The sequence below is a fragment of the Oncorhynchus mykiss genome, chromosome 7 (assembly GCF_013265735.2).
Source record: "Oncorhynchus mykiss isolate Arlee chromosome 7, USDA_OmykA_1.1, whole genome shotgun sequence".
In the NCBI taxonomy this organism is placed as follows: Eukaryota; Metazoa; Chordata; class Actinopteri; order Salmoniformes; family Salmonidae; genus Oncorhynchus; species Oncorhynchus mykiss.
In genome coordinates, this window is record NC_048571.1 from 1384667 (window position 1) to 1400805 (window position 16139).

At 44.6% G+C, this 16139-nt stretch overlaps 1 protein-coding gene across 2 annotated transcripts in view; it reads left to right on the top strand.

Annotated features, from left to right (window-relative positions):
* Positions 1-74: 74 nt before the first annotated feature.
* Positions 75-16139, top strand: part of phka2 (phosphorylase kinase, alpha 2 (liver)) — a 35836-nt gene continuing 19771 nt past the window's right edge. For both annotated transcript variants that reach the window (XM_036982008.1, XM_036982009.1), the window contains exons 1-16: positions 75-569; positions 731-822; positions 3561-3719; positions 4535-4582; positions 4755-4923; positions 5074-5156; positions 6275-6355; positions 6537-6635; positions 7586-7732; positions 8029-8082; positions 13971-14093; positions 14360-14455; positions 14668-14775; positions 14911-14989; positions 15379-15513; positions 15599-15708. In XM_036982008.1, coding sequence (XP_036837903.1) covers positions 745-822; positions 3561-3719; positions 4535-4582; positions 4755-4923; positions 5074-5156; positions 6275-6355; positions 6537-6635; positions 7586-7732; positions 8029-8082; positions 13971-14093; positions 14360-14455; positions 14668-14775; positions 14911-14989; positions 15379-15513; positions 15599-15708 — 1569 coding nt within the window. In that variant the 5' untranslated portion in view covers positions 75-569; positions 731-744. The remainder of the gene's footprint in view (positions 570-730; positions 823-3560; positions 3720-4534; positions 4583-4754; positions 4924-5073; positions 5157-6274; positions 6356-6536; positions 6636-7585; positions 7733-8028; positions 8083-13970; positions 14094-14359; positions 14456-14667; positions 14776-14910; positions 14990-15378; positions 15514-15598; positions 15709-16139) is intronic.

Consider the following 16139-nt stretch of genomic DNA (forward strand, 5'->3'; position numbering starts at 1 on the left):
TTTACTATGCCTGCAGAATGTAAATGGACAAGGTGGGGTCGCACTGTTATCAATCAAAGTATTCTGAAAATATGAAAATATTAGATTGAACAGAATGATGCCGAGGTGATACAAAGACCACACGAAGTAAAAGAGAAAGCAAAGCCGAAAACAAATCAGGCACCCTTTGTTGGTTTAAATCTAGATCTATGTTATGTTAAAAAAAACAAACAGATTCTAACAATAATTCACATATGTAATAACCAACTCATCTTCTCTACGTTGGCTGCTCTAGCGCCCCCTTTATGGCAACTGTATACCGGACATTCTGTCCACATCAGGAAGAGGAGAGGCACATTGAGAGACCGAGAGAGGAGCAGTAATCTGTTACATGTGAAGGAATGGTGTATGTTGAGCTAAAAACACCTCTGCGACGTGAAGTATTCGGTAATATTTTGACACTGATGTTACGGCGCTGGAGCAACTAGGAGTTTTATGAAATGCGTTGAATGGATGTGGAATTGTTAGCTGCTACTGCAAAGCTGTCAACAGCGATATTTATGCATTGCACAATAACTGATGGGTTCAAGGTAGGTGAATTTCTATACACAGTAATGTTATTTGATTACAGCATACTGCAGTACTTTTACTATTGCGAACGCTTCAAATGTAGTCAGGACCCACGACTACTGTACCCTACTATAAATAATCCTGCTCTAACTACCTGCCTGTCATAATTTCATATTGACAGATAGAGACGGCAACATGCGGAGCCGCAGTAACTCAGGTGTGAAGCTCGATGGATTCGCCAGGCTCGTTCATGAGACTATTCTATGTCACCAGGTATGTTTCATTATATCACGTACCACTGCCAGACACAATGTCACGTTATGTCATGCGAATAACATTCGTACAGTTACCATTTGCAATGAAAGAAGTCATGCACAATAGGTCTAATGATATTGATACATCAGTAAAATCCCCACAGTAGGCTAAATGTCTGTTACTTATCCTTAGAAAGCCAAGAGTCAATAGCTCTCTGTTTTTAAATGGGCAAACTGTCCTGGCGTGGACTCCCTAAAATAAATAAAAGCTTGGACAAAGGTCAACTTAAAATAGAGTGAGAACATAGAAAGTATTTTTCTTATCTACTCTACTTGAGGTCAGTTAACAGTCTTTCTCTCTCTTTCTCAATTCAATTTCAATTTAAGGGGCTATATTGGTATGGGAAACATATGATAAACTAGAGTGAAATAGACAATAAAAAATGAACAGTAAACATTACACTCACAAACGTTCCAAAATAATAAAGACATTTCAAATGTCATATTATGTCTATATAGAGAGTGTTGTCACGATGTACAAAAGGGAAAATAAATCAACATAAATATGGGTCGTATTTACAATGGTGTTTGTTTTTCACTGGTTGCCCTTTTCTTGTGGCAACAGGTCACACGTCTTGCTGCTGTGATGTCACAATGTGGTATTTCACCCAATAGATATTGGATTTGTTTTCAAATTCTTTGTGGTTCTGTGTAATCTGAGAAAAACATGTGTCTAATATGGTCATACATTGGGCAGGAGGTTAGGAAACTGAGCTGCACTTCCATCTCATTTTGTGGGCAGTGTGCCCATAGCCTTTCTTCTCTTGAGAGCCATGACGGCCTATGTTTGACGCAATTCGAAAGCAAAATCTTGTACAGCACTGTTAAGTTTGGGTCAGTCACAGTGGTCAGGTATTCTGCCACTGTGTACTCTCTGTTTAGGGCCAAATAGCAATCTAGTCTGCTCTGTTTTTTGTTAATTCTTTCCAATGTGTCAAGTAATTATCTTTTTGTTTTGTCATGATTTGGTTGGGTCTAATTGTGTTGCTGTCCTGGGGCTCTGTGGGGTCTGTTTGTGAACAGAGCCCCAGGACCAGCTTGCTTAGGGGACTTTCTTTTTTTTTACCTTTATTTAACCAGGCAAGTCAGTAAGAACCAATTGTTATTTTCAATGACAGCCTAGGGTTCTGACTTCTGTTGACTACACAACATGGCGGATATCTGTTTGGGTTGTTTTGGTCTCTGAGCGGGTTAACTGCCTGTTCAGGGGCAGAACGACAGATTTGTACCTTGTCAGCTCGGGGATTTGAACTTGCAACCTTTCGGTTACTAGTCCAACGCTCTAATCTCTAGGCTACCCTTTTAAAATGATAAACTTGGATTAGCTAACACAACGTGTCATTGGAACACAGGAGTGATGGTTGCTGATAATGGGCCTCTGTACGCCTATGTAGATATTCCCAAAAAATCTGTCGTTTCCTGCTACAATAATCATTTACAACATTAACAATGACTCTTTCGCAACAGCTAACGGGGATCCTAATAAATCGATATGACAACAGTGAAAGTGCAAGGCGCCAAATTCAAAACAACAGAAATCCCATAATTAAAATTCCTCAAACTTACAAGTATTTTACACCATTTTGAAGATACACTTCTTGTTAATCCCACCACAGTGTCCAATTTCAAAAAGGCTTTACGATGAAAGCACACCAAACGATTATGTTAGGTCAGAGCCAAGTCACAGAAAAACACAGCCATTTTTCCAGCCAAAGAGAGGAGTCACAAAAAGCAGAAATAGAGAGAAATAAATTACTAATCTTTGATGATCTTCATCAGATGACACTCATAGGACTTCATGTTACACAATACATGTATGTTTTGTTCGATAATGTTCATATTTATATCCAAAAATCTCAGTTTACATTGGCGCGTTACGTTCAGTAGTTCCAAAACATCCGGTGATTTTGCAGAGAGCCACATCAATTTACAGAAATAATAAACATTGATAAAAGATACAACTATTATGCACGGAATTATAGATACACTTCTCCTTAATGCAACCGCTGTCTCAGATTTCAAAAAAGCTTTCCCGAAAAAGCACACCATGCTATAATCTGAGTACAGCGCTCAGAGACCAAAACAACCCAAACAGATATCCGCCATGTTGTGTAGTCAACAGAAGTCAGAAATATTATTATAAATATTCACTTACCTTTGATGATCTTCATCAGAATGCACTCACAGGAATCCCAGTTCCACAATAAATGTTTGTTTTGTTCGATAATGTCCATCATTTATGTCCAAATATCTCCTTTTTGTTCACGCGTTGAGCCCAGTAATCCAAATTCATGACTCGCGATCACTAGGTCCAGACGAAAAGTCAAAACAGTTCCATTACAGTCCGTAGAAACATGTCAAACGATGTATAGAATCAATCTTTAGGATGCATGTCAGAGCAAAAACCAAGCCGAGAGGTCGAAGGAATTGTGGGAATCGAGGGAAAGATGAACAGAGCAAAGTACAGAGAGATTCTTGATGAAAACCTGCTCCAGCGCTCTCATGATCTCAGACTGGGTTGAGGGTTCACCTTGCAACAGGACAACGACCCTAAGTACACAGCCAAGACAACGTACAGTAGTGGCTTCGGGACAAGTCTGTGAATGTCCTTGAGTGGCCCAGCCAGAGCCCAGACTTAGATAGATATCTATCTACCTGCCGGTCTAACCTGCCTGTCTAACCTGTGTGTGTCTCCAGAACCCAGTAACAGGCCTGTTGCCCTGCAGTATCCAGCTGCCAGATGCCTGGGTGCGTGACAATGTCTACAGCATCCTGGCGGTGTGGGGTCTGGGGATGGCCTACAGGAAGAATGCTGACCGGGATGAGGACAAGGCCAAGGCCTACGAACTGGAGCAGGTGACTGGCTGGCTCCCATCTCACAGCATGTCAAAATAGTGGTGTGTCCTCCATACTTACTGTACTGTGGGATCTGTGTTGTGTGTCCCATACTTACTGTACTGTGTGATCTGTGTTGTGTCCTCCATACTTACTGTACTGTGTGATCTGTGTTGTGTCCTCCATACTTACTGTACTGTGTGATCTGTGTTGTGTGTCCCATACTTACTGTACTGTGTGATCTGTGTTGTGTCCTCCATACTTACTGTACTGTGTGATCTGTGTTGTGTCCTCCATACTTACTGTACTGTGTGATCTGTGTTGTGTCCTCCATACTTACTGTACTGTGTGATCTGTGTTGTGTGTCCCATACTTACTGTACTGTGTGATCTGTGTTGTGTCCTCCATACTTACTGTACTGTGTGATCTGTGTTGTGTGTCCCATACTTACTGTACTGTGGGATCTGTGTTGTGTCCTCCATACTTACTGTACTGTGTGATCTGTGTTGTGTGTCCTATACTTACTGTACTGTGTGATCTGTGTTGTGTGTTCCATACTTACTGTACTGTGTGATCTGTGTTGGAAAGGGGGTCTGAATATTCCTTGACTGCAAGGACCCGACCTCATGACCACACTGTGTCAAAACAAGACATTCCTCTCCCGAAACATGTTAGTGTGTTCCATGCATGTTGTCCTATGATCTATGTTGTAGGCCACAGGCAGAGATCGGCATATTTCAGTCCTTGGAGTCCTGAATAGATAAACTTGGGAAAGCAGGAGCAGTTACCGATCCCTGTAAGGTGTGGTAAATATCTACATTTGTATTATTCTACAGAGTGTTGTCAAGCTGATGCAAGGGCTGCTCCAGTGTATGATGCGACAGGTGGGTTACCGTGGTTACTGTCCCATTCCTTCTACCATGTAACAACACAGTCACTAGTATATGGCATAAGGGCAACAATGCACTATGCTGTGGGAGCATTTCTGTATGGGTTTCTCCCTTGGTCTGGCTGTGTAATAGCCTTTTCTGAGCATGTCAGTGTGTCTGACTACAGGTGGCCAAGGTGGAGAAGTTTAAACACACCCAGAGCCCCAAGGACTGTCTGCACGCCAAGTACCACACCCCCACCTGTGCTACCGTGGTGGGGGACGATCAGTGGGGACACCTGCAGGTTGATGCCACCTCTCTGTACCTGCTGGTTTTGGCTCAGATGACTGCCTCAGGTACCGTGTGTGTGTGCGTGTGTGTGTGCGTGTGTGTGTGTCGGTGTGTGTGTCTGTGTCTGTGTGTGTGTGTGGTGGATCATGTCATTGTGAAATAACTTGACTGTATACCGGCGGCGTTGTTCTTTATCACTGTCTGGTCTTCTCCAGGTCTCCGTATCATATCAACCCTGCATGAAGTGGCTTTTATCCAGAACCTGGTCTTCTACATTGAGGCTGCTTATAAAGTTGCGGTAGGTAATGTTCAAGGTCTGTTTGAGCGAGGCTCTATTCTTCTAACCTCACTAACATACGACTTAGCAGGAAGTAATAGAAGTCTGAACGGTAATGGAGAGAGAACCAATACTATACTGAAGATCAATAGGAATATCAGTAGAGGTAGTGGAGACTATAGAAGTGTCGTGCTACAAGGAACACCTTTCCAAACAAGACTTTTTACATGGCTTATACAGTATATTGTAAAATCCCACACAGTGAACTTTCTGATTGTTTGGTAGAATAACTTTCAATACATTTCGTTGGTCAACATGGGAACATCAGCACTTAACCCTAAAAGCATCAACATATTTTTTAGCTTAAAAGCGCCAACAGGTCAAAGGCCTGTGTGGTCAGCTACAACAGATAATTATAAACTAACAGGTGAAAACTACTGAACATAATTCATTGACATAATGTCATAATTATTAACATAATGTCAACAGAGTATTTAATTAACATAATGTCAACAGAGAGCTGACATGGTCCCATCCAGGATAATGTGTCTTAGTTAGCGACTTCACCAACCAGAATACGTTTCCCATCCAGGATAATGTGTCTTAGTTAGCGACTTCACGAACCAGAATACGTTTCCCATCCAGGATAATGTGTTTTAGTTAGCGACTTCACCAACCAGAATACGTTTCCCATCCAGGATAATGTGTCTTAGTTAGCGACTTCACTAGCCAGAATACGTTTCCCATCCAGGATAATGTGTCTTAGTTAGCGACTTCACCAACCAGAATACGTTTCCCATCCAGGAGAATGTGTCTTAGTTAGCGACTTCACTAGCCAGAATACGTTTCCCATCCAGGATAATGTGTTTTAGTTAGCGACTTCATGAACCAGAATAAGCAGATAGTCCAGAATCTCCCTGTCAGCGCTGTTTGTTTCTGAGACATGAGGAGTTAAAACAGAGGGCATACGTCCTACTGATTACTATTTGTGTAAATATATAGAATATACTGTATATACAGTATATATTGGATTAGGTCAAATAAAATTATATTTAGTTTCAAATTAAGGTCTTCAAATAGTAGGGTTTTAAACCTGGTTGTCATGGTAACTTGGTGTCTCTCTCTCTCTCTCTGTGCAGGATTATGGGATGTGGGAGCGAGGGGACAAGACCAATCAGGGGATCCCAGAACTGAACGCCAGCTCTGTGGGGATGGCCAAGGTACTGACGCTTTAGATGTAACGCTTGTCCTATATGTAACAATGATAATTCATGGTCTCCTTTTACGCCTCCAATCATATCTTAACTACCATATCTAGACTCATAACAGTCCTCTTATCGCAACACAGCTACTATATCTAAACTCCTAAAACAACAACAACATGTTGGGTTTTATGTTCAGGCTGCATTGGAGGCCATTGATGAGCTGGACCTCTTTGGGGCTCATGGAGGACCCAAATCTGTCATTCACGTTTTGCCGGACGAGGTGGAGCACTGCCAGGTACTGTGATAAACATGTCCTATCTTATCTAGCCTGGTGAGGGCAGTGTCCAGTCTGGTTTAATCTTCTCTAGCCTGGAGAGGGCAATGTCCAGTCTGGTTTAATCTTCTCTAGCCTGGTGAGGGCAGTGTCCAGTCTGGTTTAATCTTCTCTAGCCTGGTGAGGGCAGTGTCCAGTCTGGTTTAATCTTCTCTAGCCTGGTGAGGGCAGTGTCCAGTCTGGTTTAATCTTCTCTAGCCTGGTGAGGGCAGTGTCCAGTCTGGTTTAATCTTCTCTAGCCTGGTGAGGGCAGTGTCCAGTCTGGTTTAATCTTCTCTAGCCTGGTGAGGGCAGTGTCCAGTCTGGTTTAATCTTCTCTAGCCTGGTGAGGGCAGTGTCCAGTCTGGTTTAATCTTCTCTAGCCTGGAGAGGGCAATGTCCAGTCTGGTTTAATCTTCTCTAGCCTGGTGAGGGCAGTGTCCAGTCTGGTTTAATCTTCTCTAGCCTGGTGAGGGCAGTGTCCAGTCTGGTTTAATCTTCTCTAGCCTGGTGAGGGCAGTGTCCAGTCTGGTTTAATCTTCTCTAGCCTGGTGAGGGCAGTGTCCAGTCTGGTTTAATCTTCTCTAGCCTGGTGAGGGCAGTGTCCAGTCTGGTTTAATCTTCTCTAGCCTGGTGAGGGCAGTGTCCAGTCTGGTTTAATCTTCTCTAGCCTGGTGAGGGCAGTGTCCAGTCTGGTTTAATCTTCTCTAGCCTGGTGAGGGCAGTGTCCAGTCTGGTTTAATCTTCTCTAGCCTGTTGAGGGCAGTGTCCAGTCTGGTTTAATCAGATTATTTTGTAAACCTTAAAATGATATGTATGAAACTGACCATTGTTTTACGTCAGATAGCACAACTGATGTCTCCTGGCAACACGGTGGTGTCAGAATGACGCCATCTGTCAGAAACTGACCCGTTTGTATTTGACCTCTCCAGGCTATCCTGTGCTCCATGCTGCCCCGAGCCTCCACCTCTAAAGAGATCGACGCTGGTCTCCTGTCAATCATCTCCTTCCCTGCCTTCGCTGTGGAGGATGCAGACCTGGTCACCATCACTAAGACTGAGATCATATCCAGGCTACAGGTAGATAGGAGCCTGTCTAGACTGGACCACAGATACAGTGAGATCATATCCAGGCTACAGGTAGATAGGATCCTGTCTAGACTGGACCACAGATACAGTGAGATCATGTCCAGGCTACAGGTAGATAGGATCCTGTCTAGACTGGACCGCAGACACACTATATGGGCTAGTTGATTCCCAGACTCAGATTAAGCCTAGTCCGGGATGGTGAAAGGATGTCAATGGGAACCCTCCATTGGCTAGGCTTCATGGTGCTCTAGAATGACGTATCTAAATGTCTCCGTTCCCTTCCCCAGGGACGCTATGGCTGCTGCCGTTTCATCAGAGATGGATACCGATGCCCAAGAGAGGTACTGTACAGATTTGTATGTTTTTCTCCTTACAGTGTGAAATACACTAGATTTTCATCCAAGGGTCTCGTATCTGCGCTGTAGCCAACAGCAGGCAGATACAGTGTGTGTAGGCTCGTCTACATGATGACATTATTATTGATTAAGAGTGAAAATATTGTTATTTGTCAAAACGGCAACCAAGCATCGACCATCATGTCACCAGAATCAGACCCTCGATATTTATTGGAAAGGAGCATCAAGCTCATCACCTTGCACTTTCACCACCCTGTGAAGTTCATCATAATTTATTTCATCTGTAGTCTAATAAACTGCATGCTTTCCCGAGTCGTGGTGGGAGGACCACACAACATGTCATCTGTAGCCTAATAAACTGCATGGTTTCCTGAGTCGTGGTGGGAGGACCACACAACATGTCATCTGTAGCCTAATAAACTGCATGGTTTCCTGAGTCGTGGTGGGAGGACCACACAACATGTCATCTGTAGCCTAATAAACTGCATGGTTTCCCGAGTCGTGGTGGGAGGACCACACAACATGTCATCTGTAGCCTAATAAACTGCATGGTTTCCCGAGTCGTGGTGGGAGGACCACACAACATGTCATCTGTAGCCTAATAAACTGCATGGTTTCCCGAGTCGTGGTGGGAGGACCACACAACATGTCATCTGTAGTCTAATAAACTGCATGGTTTCCCGAGTCGTGGTGGGAGGACCACACAACATGTCATCTGTAGCCTAATAAACTGCATGGTTTCCCGAGTCGTGGTGGGAGGACCACACAACATGTCATCTGTAGCCTAATAAACTGCATGGTTTCCCGAGTCGTGGTGGGAGGACCACACAACATGCCATCTGTAGTCTAATAAACTGCATGGTTTCCCGAGTCGTGGTGGGAGGACCACACAACATGTCATCTGTAGCCTAATAAACTGCATGGTTTCCCGAGTCGTGGTGGGAGGACCACACAACATGCCATCTGTAGTCTAATAAACTGCATGGTTTCCCGAGTCGTGGTGGGAGGACCACACAACATGTCATCTGTAGCCTAATAAACTGCATGGTTTCCTGAGTCGTAGTGGGAGGACACCACAACATGTCATCTGTAGCCTAATAAACTGCATGGTTTCCTGAGTCGTGGTGGGAGGACCACACAACATGCCATCTGTAGTCTAATAAACTGCATGGTTTCCTGAGTCGTGGTGGGAGGACCACACAACATGTCATCTGTAGCCTAATAAACTGCATGGTTTCCCGAGTCGTAGTGGGAGGACCACACAACATGTCATCTGTAGCCTAATAAACTGCATGGTTTCCTGAGTCGTAGTGGGAGGACACCACAACATGTCATCTGTAGTCTAATAAACTGCATGGTTTCCCGAGTCGTGGTGGGAGGACCACACAACATGTCATCTGTAGCCTAATAAACTGCATGGTTTCCCGAGTCGTAGTGGGAGGACCACACAACATGTCATCTGTAGCCTAATAAACTGCATGGTTTCCTGAGTCGTAGTGGGAGGACAACACAACATGTCATCTGTAGTCTAATAAACTGCATGGTTTCCTGAGTCGTAGTGGGAGGACCACACAACATGTCATCTGTAGCCTAATAAACTGCATGGTTTCCTGAGTCGTAGTGGGAGGACACCACAACATGTCATCTGTAGTCTAATAAACTGTATGGTTTCCTGAGTCGTAGTGGGAGGACACCACAACATGTCATCTGTAGTCTAATAAACTGCATGGTTTCCCGAGTCGTGGTGGGAGGACCACACAACATGTCATCTGTAGCCTAATAAACTGCATGGTTTCCCGAGTCGTGGTGGGAGGACACCACAACATGTCATCTGTAGCCTAATAAACTGCATGGTTTCCTGAGTCGTGGTGGGAGGACACCACAACATGTCATCTGTAGCCTAATAAACTGCATGGTTTCCTGAGTCGTAGTGGGAGGACACCTCAACATGTCATCTGTAGTCTAATAAACTGCATGGTTTCCCGAGTCGTGGTGGGAGGACCACACAACATGCCATCTGTAGTCTAATAAACTGCATGGTTTCCTGAGTCGTGGTGGGAGGACCACACAACATGTCATCTGTAGTCTAATAAACTGCATGGTTTCCTGAGTCGTGGTGGGAGGACACCACAACATGTCATCTGTAGCCTAATAAACTGCATGGTTTCCTGAGTCGTAGTGGGAGGACACCACAACATGTCATCTGTAGCCTAATAAACTGCATGGTTTCCTGAGTCGTAGTGGGAGGACCACACAACATGTCATCTGTAGTCTAATAAACTGCATGGTTTCCTGAGTCGTAGTGGGAGGACCACACAACATGCCATCTGTAGCCTAATAAACTGCATGGTTTCCTGAGTCGTAGTGGGAGGACCACACACCATGTCATCTGTAGCCTAATAAACTGCATGGTTTCCTGAGTCGTAGTGGGAGGACCACACAACATGTCATCTGTAGTCTAATAAACTGCATGGTTTCCTGAGTCGTAGTGGGAGGACCACACAACATGTCATCTGTAGTCTAATAAACTGCATGGTTTCCTGAGTCGTGGTGGGAGGACACCACAACATGTCATCTGTAGTCTAATAAACTGCATGGTTTCCTGAGTCGTGGTGGGAGGACACCACAACATGTCATCTGTAGTCTAATAAACTGCATGGTTTCCTGAGTCGTAGTGGGAGGACCACACACCATGTCATCTGTAGTCTAATAAACTGCATGGTTTCCTGAGTCGTGGTGGGAGGACCACACAACATGTCATCTGTAGCCTAATAAACTGCATGGTTTCCTGAGTCGTAGTGGGAGGACACCACAACATGTCATCTGTAGTCTAATAAACTGCATGGTTTCCTGAGTCGTGGTGGGAGGACACCACAACATGTCATCTGTAGTATAATAAACTGTATGGTTTCCTGAGTCGTAGTGGGAGGACACCTCAACATGTCATCTGTAGCCTAATAAACTGTATGGTTTCCTGAGTCGTGGTGGGAGGACACCACAACATGTCATCTGTAGCCTAATAAACTGTATGGTTTCCTGAGTCGTGGTGGGAGGACACCACAACATGTCATCTGTAGTATAATAAACTGTATGGTTTCCTGAGTCGTGGTGGGAGGACCACACAACATGTCATCTGTAGCCTAATAAACTGCATGGTTTCCCGAGTCGTGGTGGGAGGACCACACAACATGTCATCTGTAGTCTAATAAACTGTATGGTTTCCTGAGTCGTGGTGGGAGGACACCACAACATGTCATCTGTAGTCTAATAAACTGCATGGTTTCCTGAGTCGTAGTGGGAGGACACCACAACATGTCATCTGTAGTCTAATAAACTGCATGGTTTCCTGAGTCGTGGTGGGAGGACACCACAACATGTCATCTGTAGTCTAATAAACTGTATGGTTTCCTGAGTCGTAGTGGGAGGACACCACAACATGTCATCTGTAGTCTAATAAACTGTATGGTTTCCTGAGTCGTGGAGGGAGGACCACACAACATGTCATCTGTAGCCTAATAAACTGCATGGTTTCCTGAGTCGTGGAGGGAGGACACCACAACATGTCATCTGTAGTCTAATAAACTGCATGGTTTCCTGAGTCGTAGTGGGAGGACACCACAACATGTCATCTGTAGTCTAATAAACTGCATGGTTTCCTGAGTCGTGGTGGGAGGACCACACAACATGTCATCTGTAGTCTAATAAACTGCATGGTTTCCTGAGTCGTAGTGGGAGGACCACACAACATGTCATCTGTAGCCTAATAAACTGTATGGTTTCCTGAGTCGTGGTGGGAGGACCACACAACATGTCATCTGTAGCCTAATAAACTGCATGGTTTCCTGAGTCGTGGTGGGAGGACACCACAACATGTCATCTGTAGTCTAATAAACTGCATGGTTTCCTGAGTCGTAGTGGGAGGACCACACAACATGTCATCTGTAGCCTAATAAACTGTATGGTTTCCTGAGTCGTGGTGGGAGGACCACACAACATGTCATCTGTAGTCTAATAAACTGCATGGTTTCCTGAGTCGTAGTGGGAGGACCACACAACATGTCATCTGTAGCCTAATAAACTGTATGGTTTCCTGAGTCGTGGTGGGAGGACACCACAACATGTCATCTGTAGCCTAATAAACTGCATGGTTTCCTGAGTCGTAGTGGGAGGACCACACAACATGTCATCTGTAGCCTAATAAACTGCATGGTTTCCCGAGTCGTGGTGGGAGGACCACACAACATGTCATCTGTAGTCTAATAAACTGTATGGTTTCCTGAGTCGTGGTGGGAGGACACCACAACATGTCATCTGTAGCCTAATAAACTGTATGGTTTCCTGAGTCGTGGTGGGAGGACACCACAACATGTCATCTGTAGCCTAATAAACTGTATGGTTTCCTGAGTCGTAGTGGGAGGACCACACAACATGTCATCTGTAGTCTAATAAACTGCATGGTTTCCTGAGTCGTGGAGGGAGGACACCACAACATGTCATCTGTAGCCTAATAAACTGCATGGTTTCCTGAGTCGTAGTGGGAGGACAACACAACATGTCATCTGTAGTCTAATAAACTGCATGGTTTCCTGAGTCGTAGTGGGAGGACACCACAACATGTCATCTGTAGCCTAATAAACTGCATGGTTTCCTGAGTCGTAGTGGGAGGACACCACAACATGTCATCTGTAGCCTAATAAACTGCATGGTTTCCTGAGTCGTGGTGGGAGGACACCACAACATGTCATCTGTAGTCTAATAAACTGCATGGTTTCCTGAGTCGTGGTGGGAGGACCACACAACATGTCATCTGTAGCCTAATAAACTGCATGGTTTCCTGAGTCGTGGTGGGAGGACCACACAACATGTCATCTGTAGCCTAATAAACTGCATGGTTTCCTGAGTCGTAGTGGGAGGACACCACAACATGTCATCTGTAGTCTAATAAACTGCATGGTTTCCTGAGTCGTGGTGGGAGGACACCACAACATGTCATCTGTAGCCTAATAAACTGCATGGTTTCCTGAGTCGTGGTGGGAGGACCACACAACATGTCATCTGTAGCCTAATAAACTGCATGGTTTCCTGAGTCGTGGTGGGAGGACCACACAACATGTCATCTGTAGCCTAATAAACTGCATGGTTTCCTGAGTCGTGGTGGGAGGACCACACAACATGTCATCTGTAGTCTAATAAACTGTATGGTTTCCCGAGTCGTGGAGGGAGGACACCACAACATGTCATCTGTAGTCTAATAAACTGCATGGTTTCCTGAGTCGTGGTGGGAGGACACCTCAACATGTCATCACGTGACTCCAAGTTCTCTTCCATATGATGGTTATTATGTCAATATATGTATGTACATAAAGGCGTGTTTCCACCTCCATTTCCTGCATGTTACATTTTACTCACACAAAAAGGTGCCGCCATGTTGAACAAACAAATGACCTGTTGGCATTTATAAAATGACAGCAAAACGTCCTGTTACAGATTAAACAGTAGAACTTAAAGGAAAAATACACTTCAAATCTGTTGGTATTGTTGTCATTCGTCCACAAAGTGTCACTTGCCACATCATCATGACATCATCATGATGCATTTTGCATCACATAAAGATGATGCGTTTTGCATCATATAAAGATGATGTGTTTTGCATCTATTGCATCTACTTCTTAAAAGTCCAATATCTTGAAAACTTGACTGCTGACATACAAAACATTTTGGGACTGTATTAACAGTGAACTAATGGGAAAAAAATACCAAAAGATAGTATTTTAGTGGGGTTTTCCTTGAACTCTCGTTTAAAGATTAGCCTTGTTCTTTTAGATGAGACATTGGGTGTAATATTTCCGTGTCTGTCTGTATGTCTCTCTCAGGACCCGTCCCGTCTCCACTACGACCCGGCTGAACTCAAACTGTTTGAGAATATAGAATGTGAATGGCCAGTGTTCTGGACCTACCTCATTCTGGACGGCATCTTCAGCGGAGACCTAGTACAGGTGTGTGTGGCCGTGTTGGTTCCGTCCCTCTCCTCGTCCCCACCTAGGTTCCACCCTGAGACCCTCTGAGTACATCCACACCTGTCACCCACGAAGCATCGTTACCGGTCACTCCACAAAAGCTGTGTCCGTTTCAGAGCAAGGAAAACACACTACCTGTAGGTCTGAGAGCGGGTGACGTCACCGAGCTATATGTCAGACCGCTAGACCATCCCAGGTCATGTGACTGTATGATGAACATGTCCTTTCCTGCTTCCTGTGTCCAGGTGCAGGAGTACAGAGATGCTCTGGAAGAAGTCCTGATCAGAGGGAAGCCCGGGATCCGCCTGATGCCTGAGCTCTACGCTGTCCCACCTGAAAAGGTATCGCCATTACCCTTTTGAATACAACTTTATCGTCCGTGTGTAAATTGGAAATCCGTCTTTCTTTAGGGCACGTCGGCGTTACTCCTTGTGCCGATATGGGCTGCGGAGAAGTAACAGGTTACACTTGCTACCTTTCTGAATCCTGATAAGTAACAACGTCCCCTACAACTAAGTGAGGAAGACCGTAACTGTGTGGTGTTTCCCCCCAGATGGAGGAAGAGTACGGGAACCCTCACTCCGTGGACAGAGTGGCTATGGGTCAGTTACCTCACATGTGGGGACAGTCCCTCTACATCGTTAGTTCTCTGCTGGCTGAGGTACAAACCTTCTGTTGTCTTATAATAGAGTGATTCAGTCTCTGTCTCACCACAGTGAGGTGTTGGTTGGTGCTTTAGTTCTCTCTCTCTCTCTCTCTCTCTCTCTCTCTCTCTCTCTCCGTCTGTTCCTCCAAGGGATTCCTCGCCCCTGGAGAGATCGACCCTCTCAACAGGCGATTCTCCACCAATTTCAAGCCGGACGTAGTCGTACAAGGTTTGCAGCATGTCTAATGTCCTCTCATGCAGGCTGGAAGACATGTGACATCCTTTAACTGGACAAGTAATATACAGTTCTAGACTTGTTGTTTAATTCACTTGTTTTGTTTAAGATCGTTTGCTCTGTGGTCAGGGCTGCCTATCTGAGAGTTTCCTTTCCCTTTTGAGTGTGTGTGTGTGCCTTTGTGTGTGTGTGTGTGTGTGCCTTCATGTATGTGTGTGTACAAACCATTTCTTTCTGTGTACATACCTTAATTTGTTCTGTGTGTGTGTGTATGTGTGTGTGTGTGTGTGTGTGTGTGTGTGTGTGTGTGTGTGTGTGTGTGTGTGTGTGTGTGTGTGTGTGTGTGTGTGTGTGTGTGTGTGTGTGTGTGTACACATTGGCAGTGTGTGTGTTAGCGGAGTCGAAGGAGATCCAGGAGCTGCTGAAGAACGATGAAATAGAGGTCCAGACCATCGCTGAGGTCCAGCCCATCAGGGTCATGCCTGCTCGCATCCTCAGCCACGTCTACGTCAAACTGGGTACAGTTACAACTACTTAGAAAGGATTTGCAGAGCCTTCATAGAGCCTTCATAAGAACTACATAGCTAATGACTTGTTTCACAGGAAACTGCAAGAAGTTGAATCTGAGCGGGAGGCCATACAGGCACATTGGAGTTCTGGGAACCTCGAAATTCTACGAGATCCGGAACCGTACCTACACATTCACCCCTCAGGTGACACACCTTGTTATTACCTTAAGACAGTAGAGGTCCTATCTCCCTAAATGCTCTTGTTTGTTAAATCCTAATCTAGCACACCTAGGGCTTTATCCACAAAGCAGGAATCTGGTTAAAACATGTTTTAAGACTTTTTAAAAATACTCCCAGCTCAAAGTAGGTTTTAGGATGATGTTAAGCTACTGCCCAGACAAACTCTGAGCCAGGAGTAAGTTGATCTCAACTGGTAATAACAACAATCAAAAGTATGGACACACCTACTCATGCAAGGATTTGTCTTTATTTGTACTATTTTCTACATTGTAGAATAATAGTGAAGACATCAAAACTATAAAATATGGAATCATGTAGTAACCCAAAAAGTGTTAAACAAATCAAAATATATTTTATATTTGAGATTCTTCAAAGTAGCCACCCTTTGCCTTAAT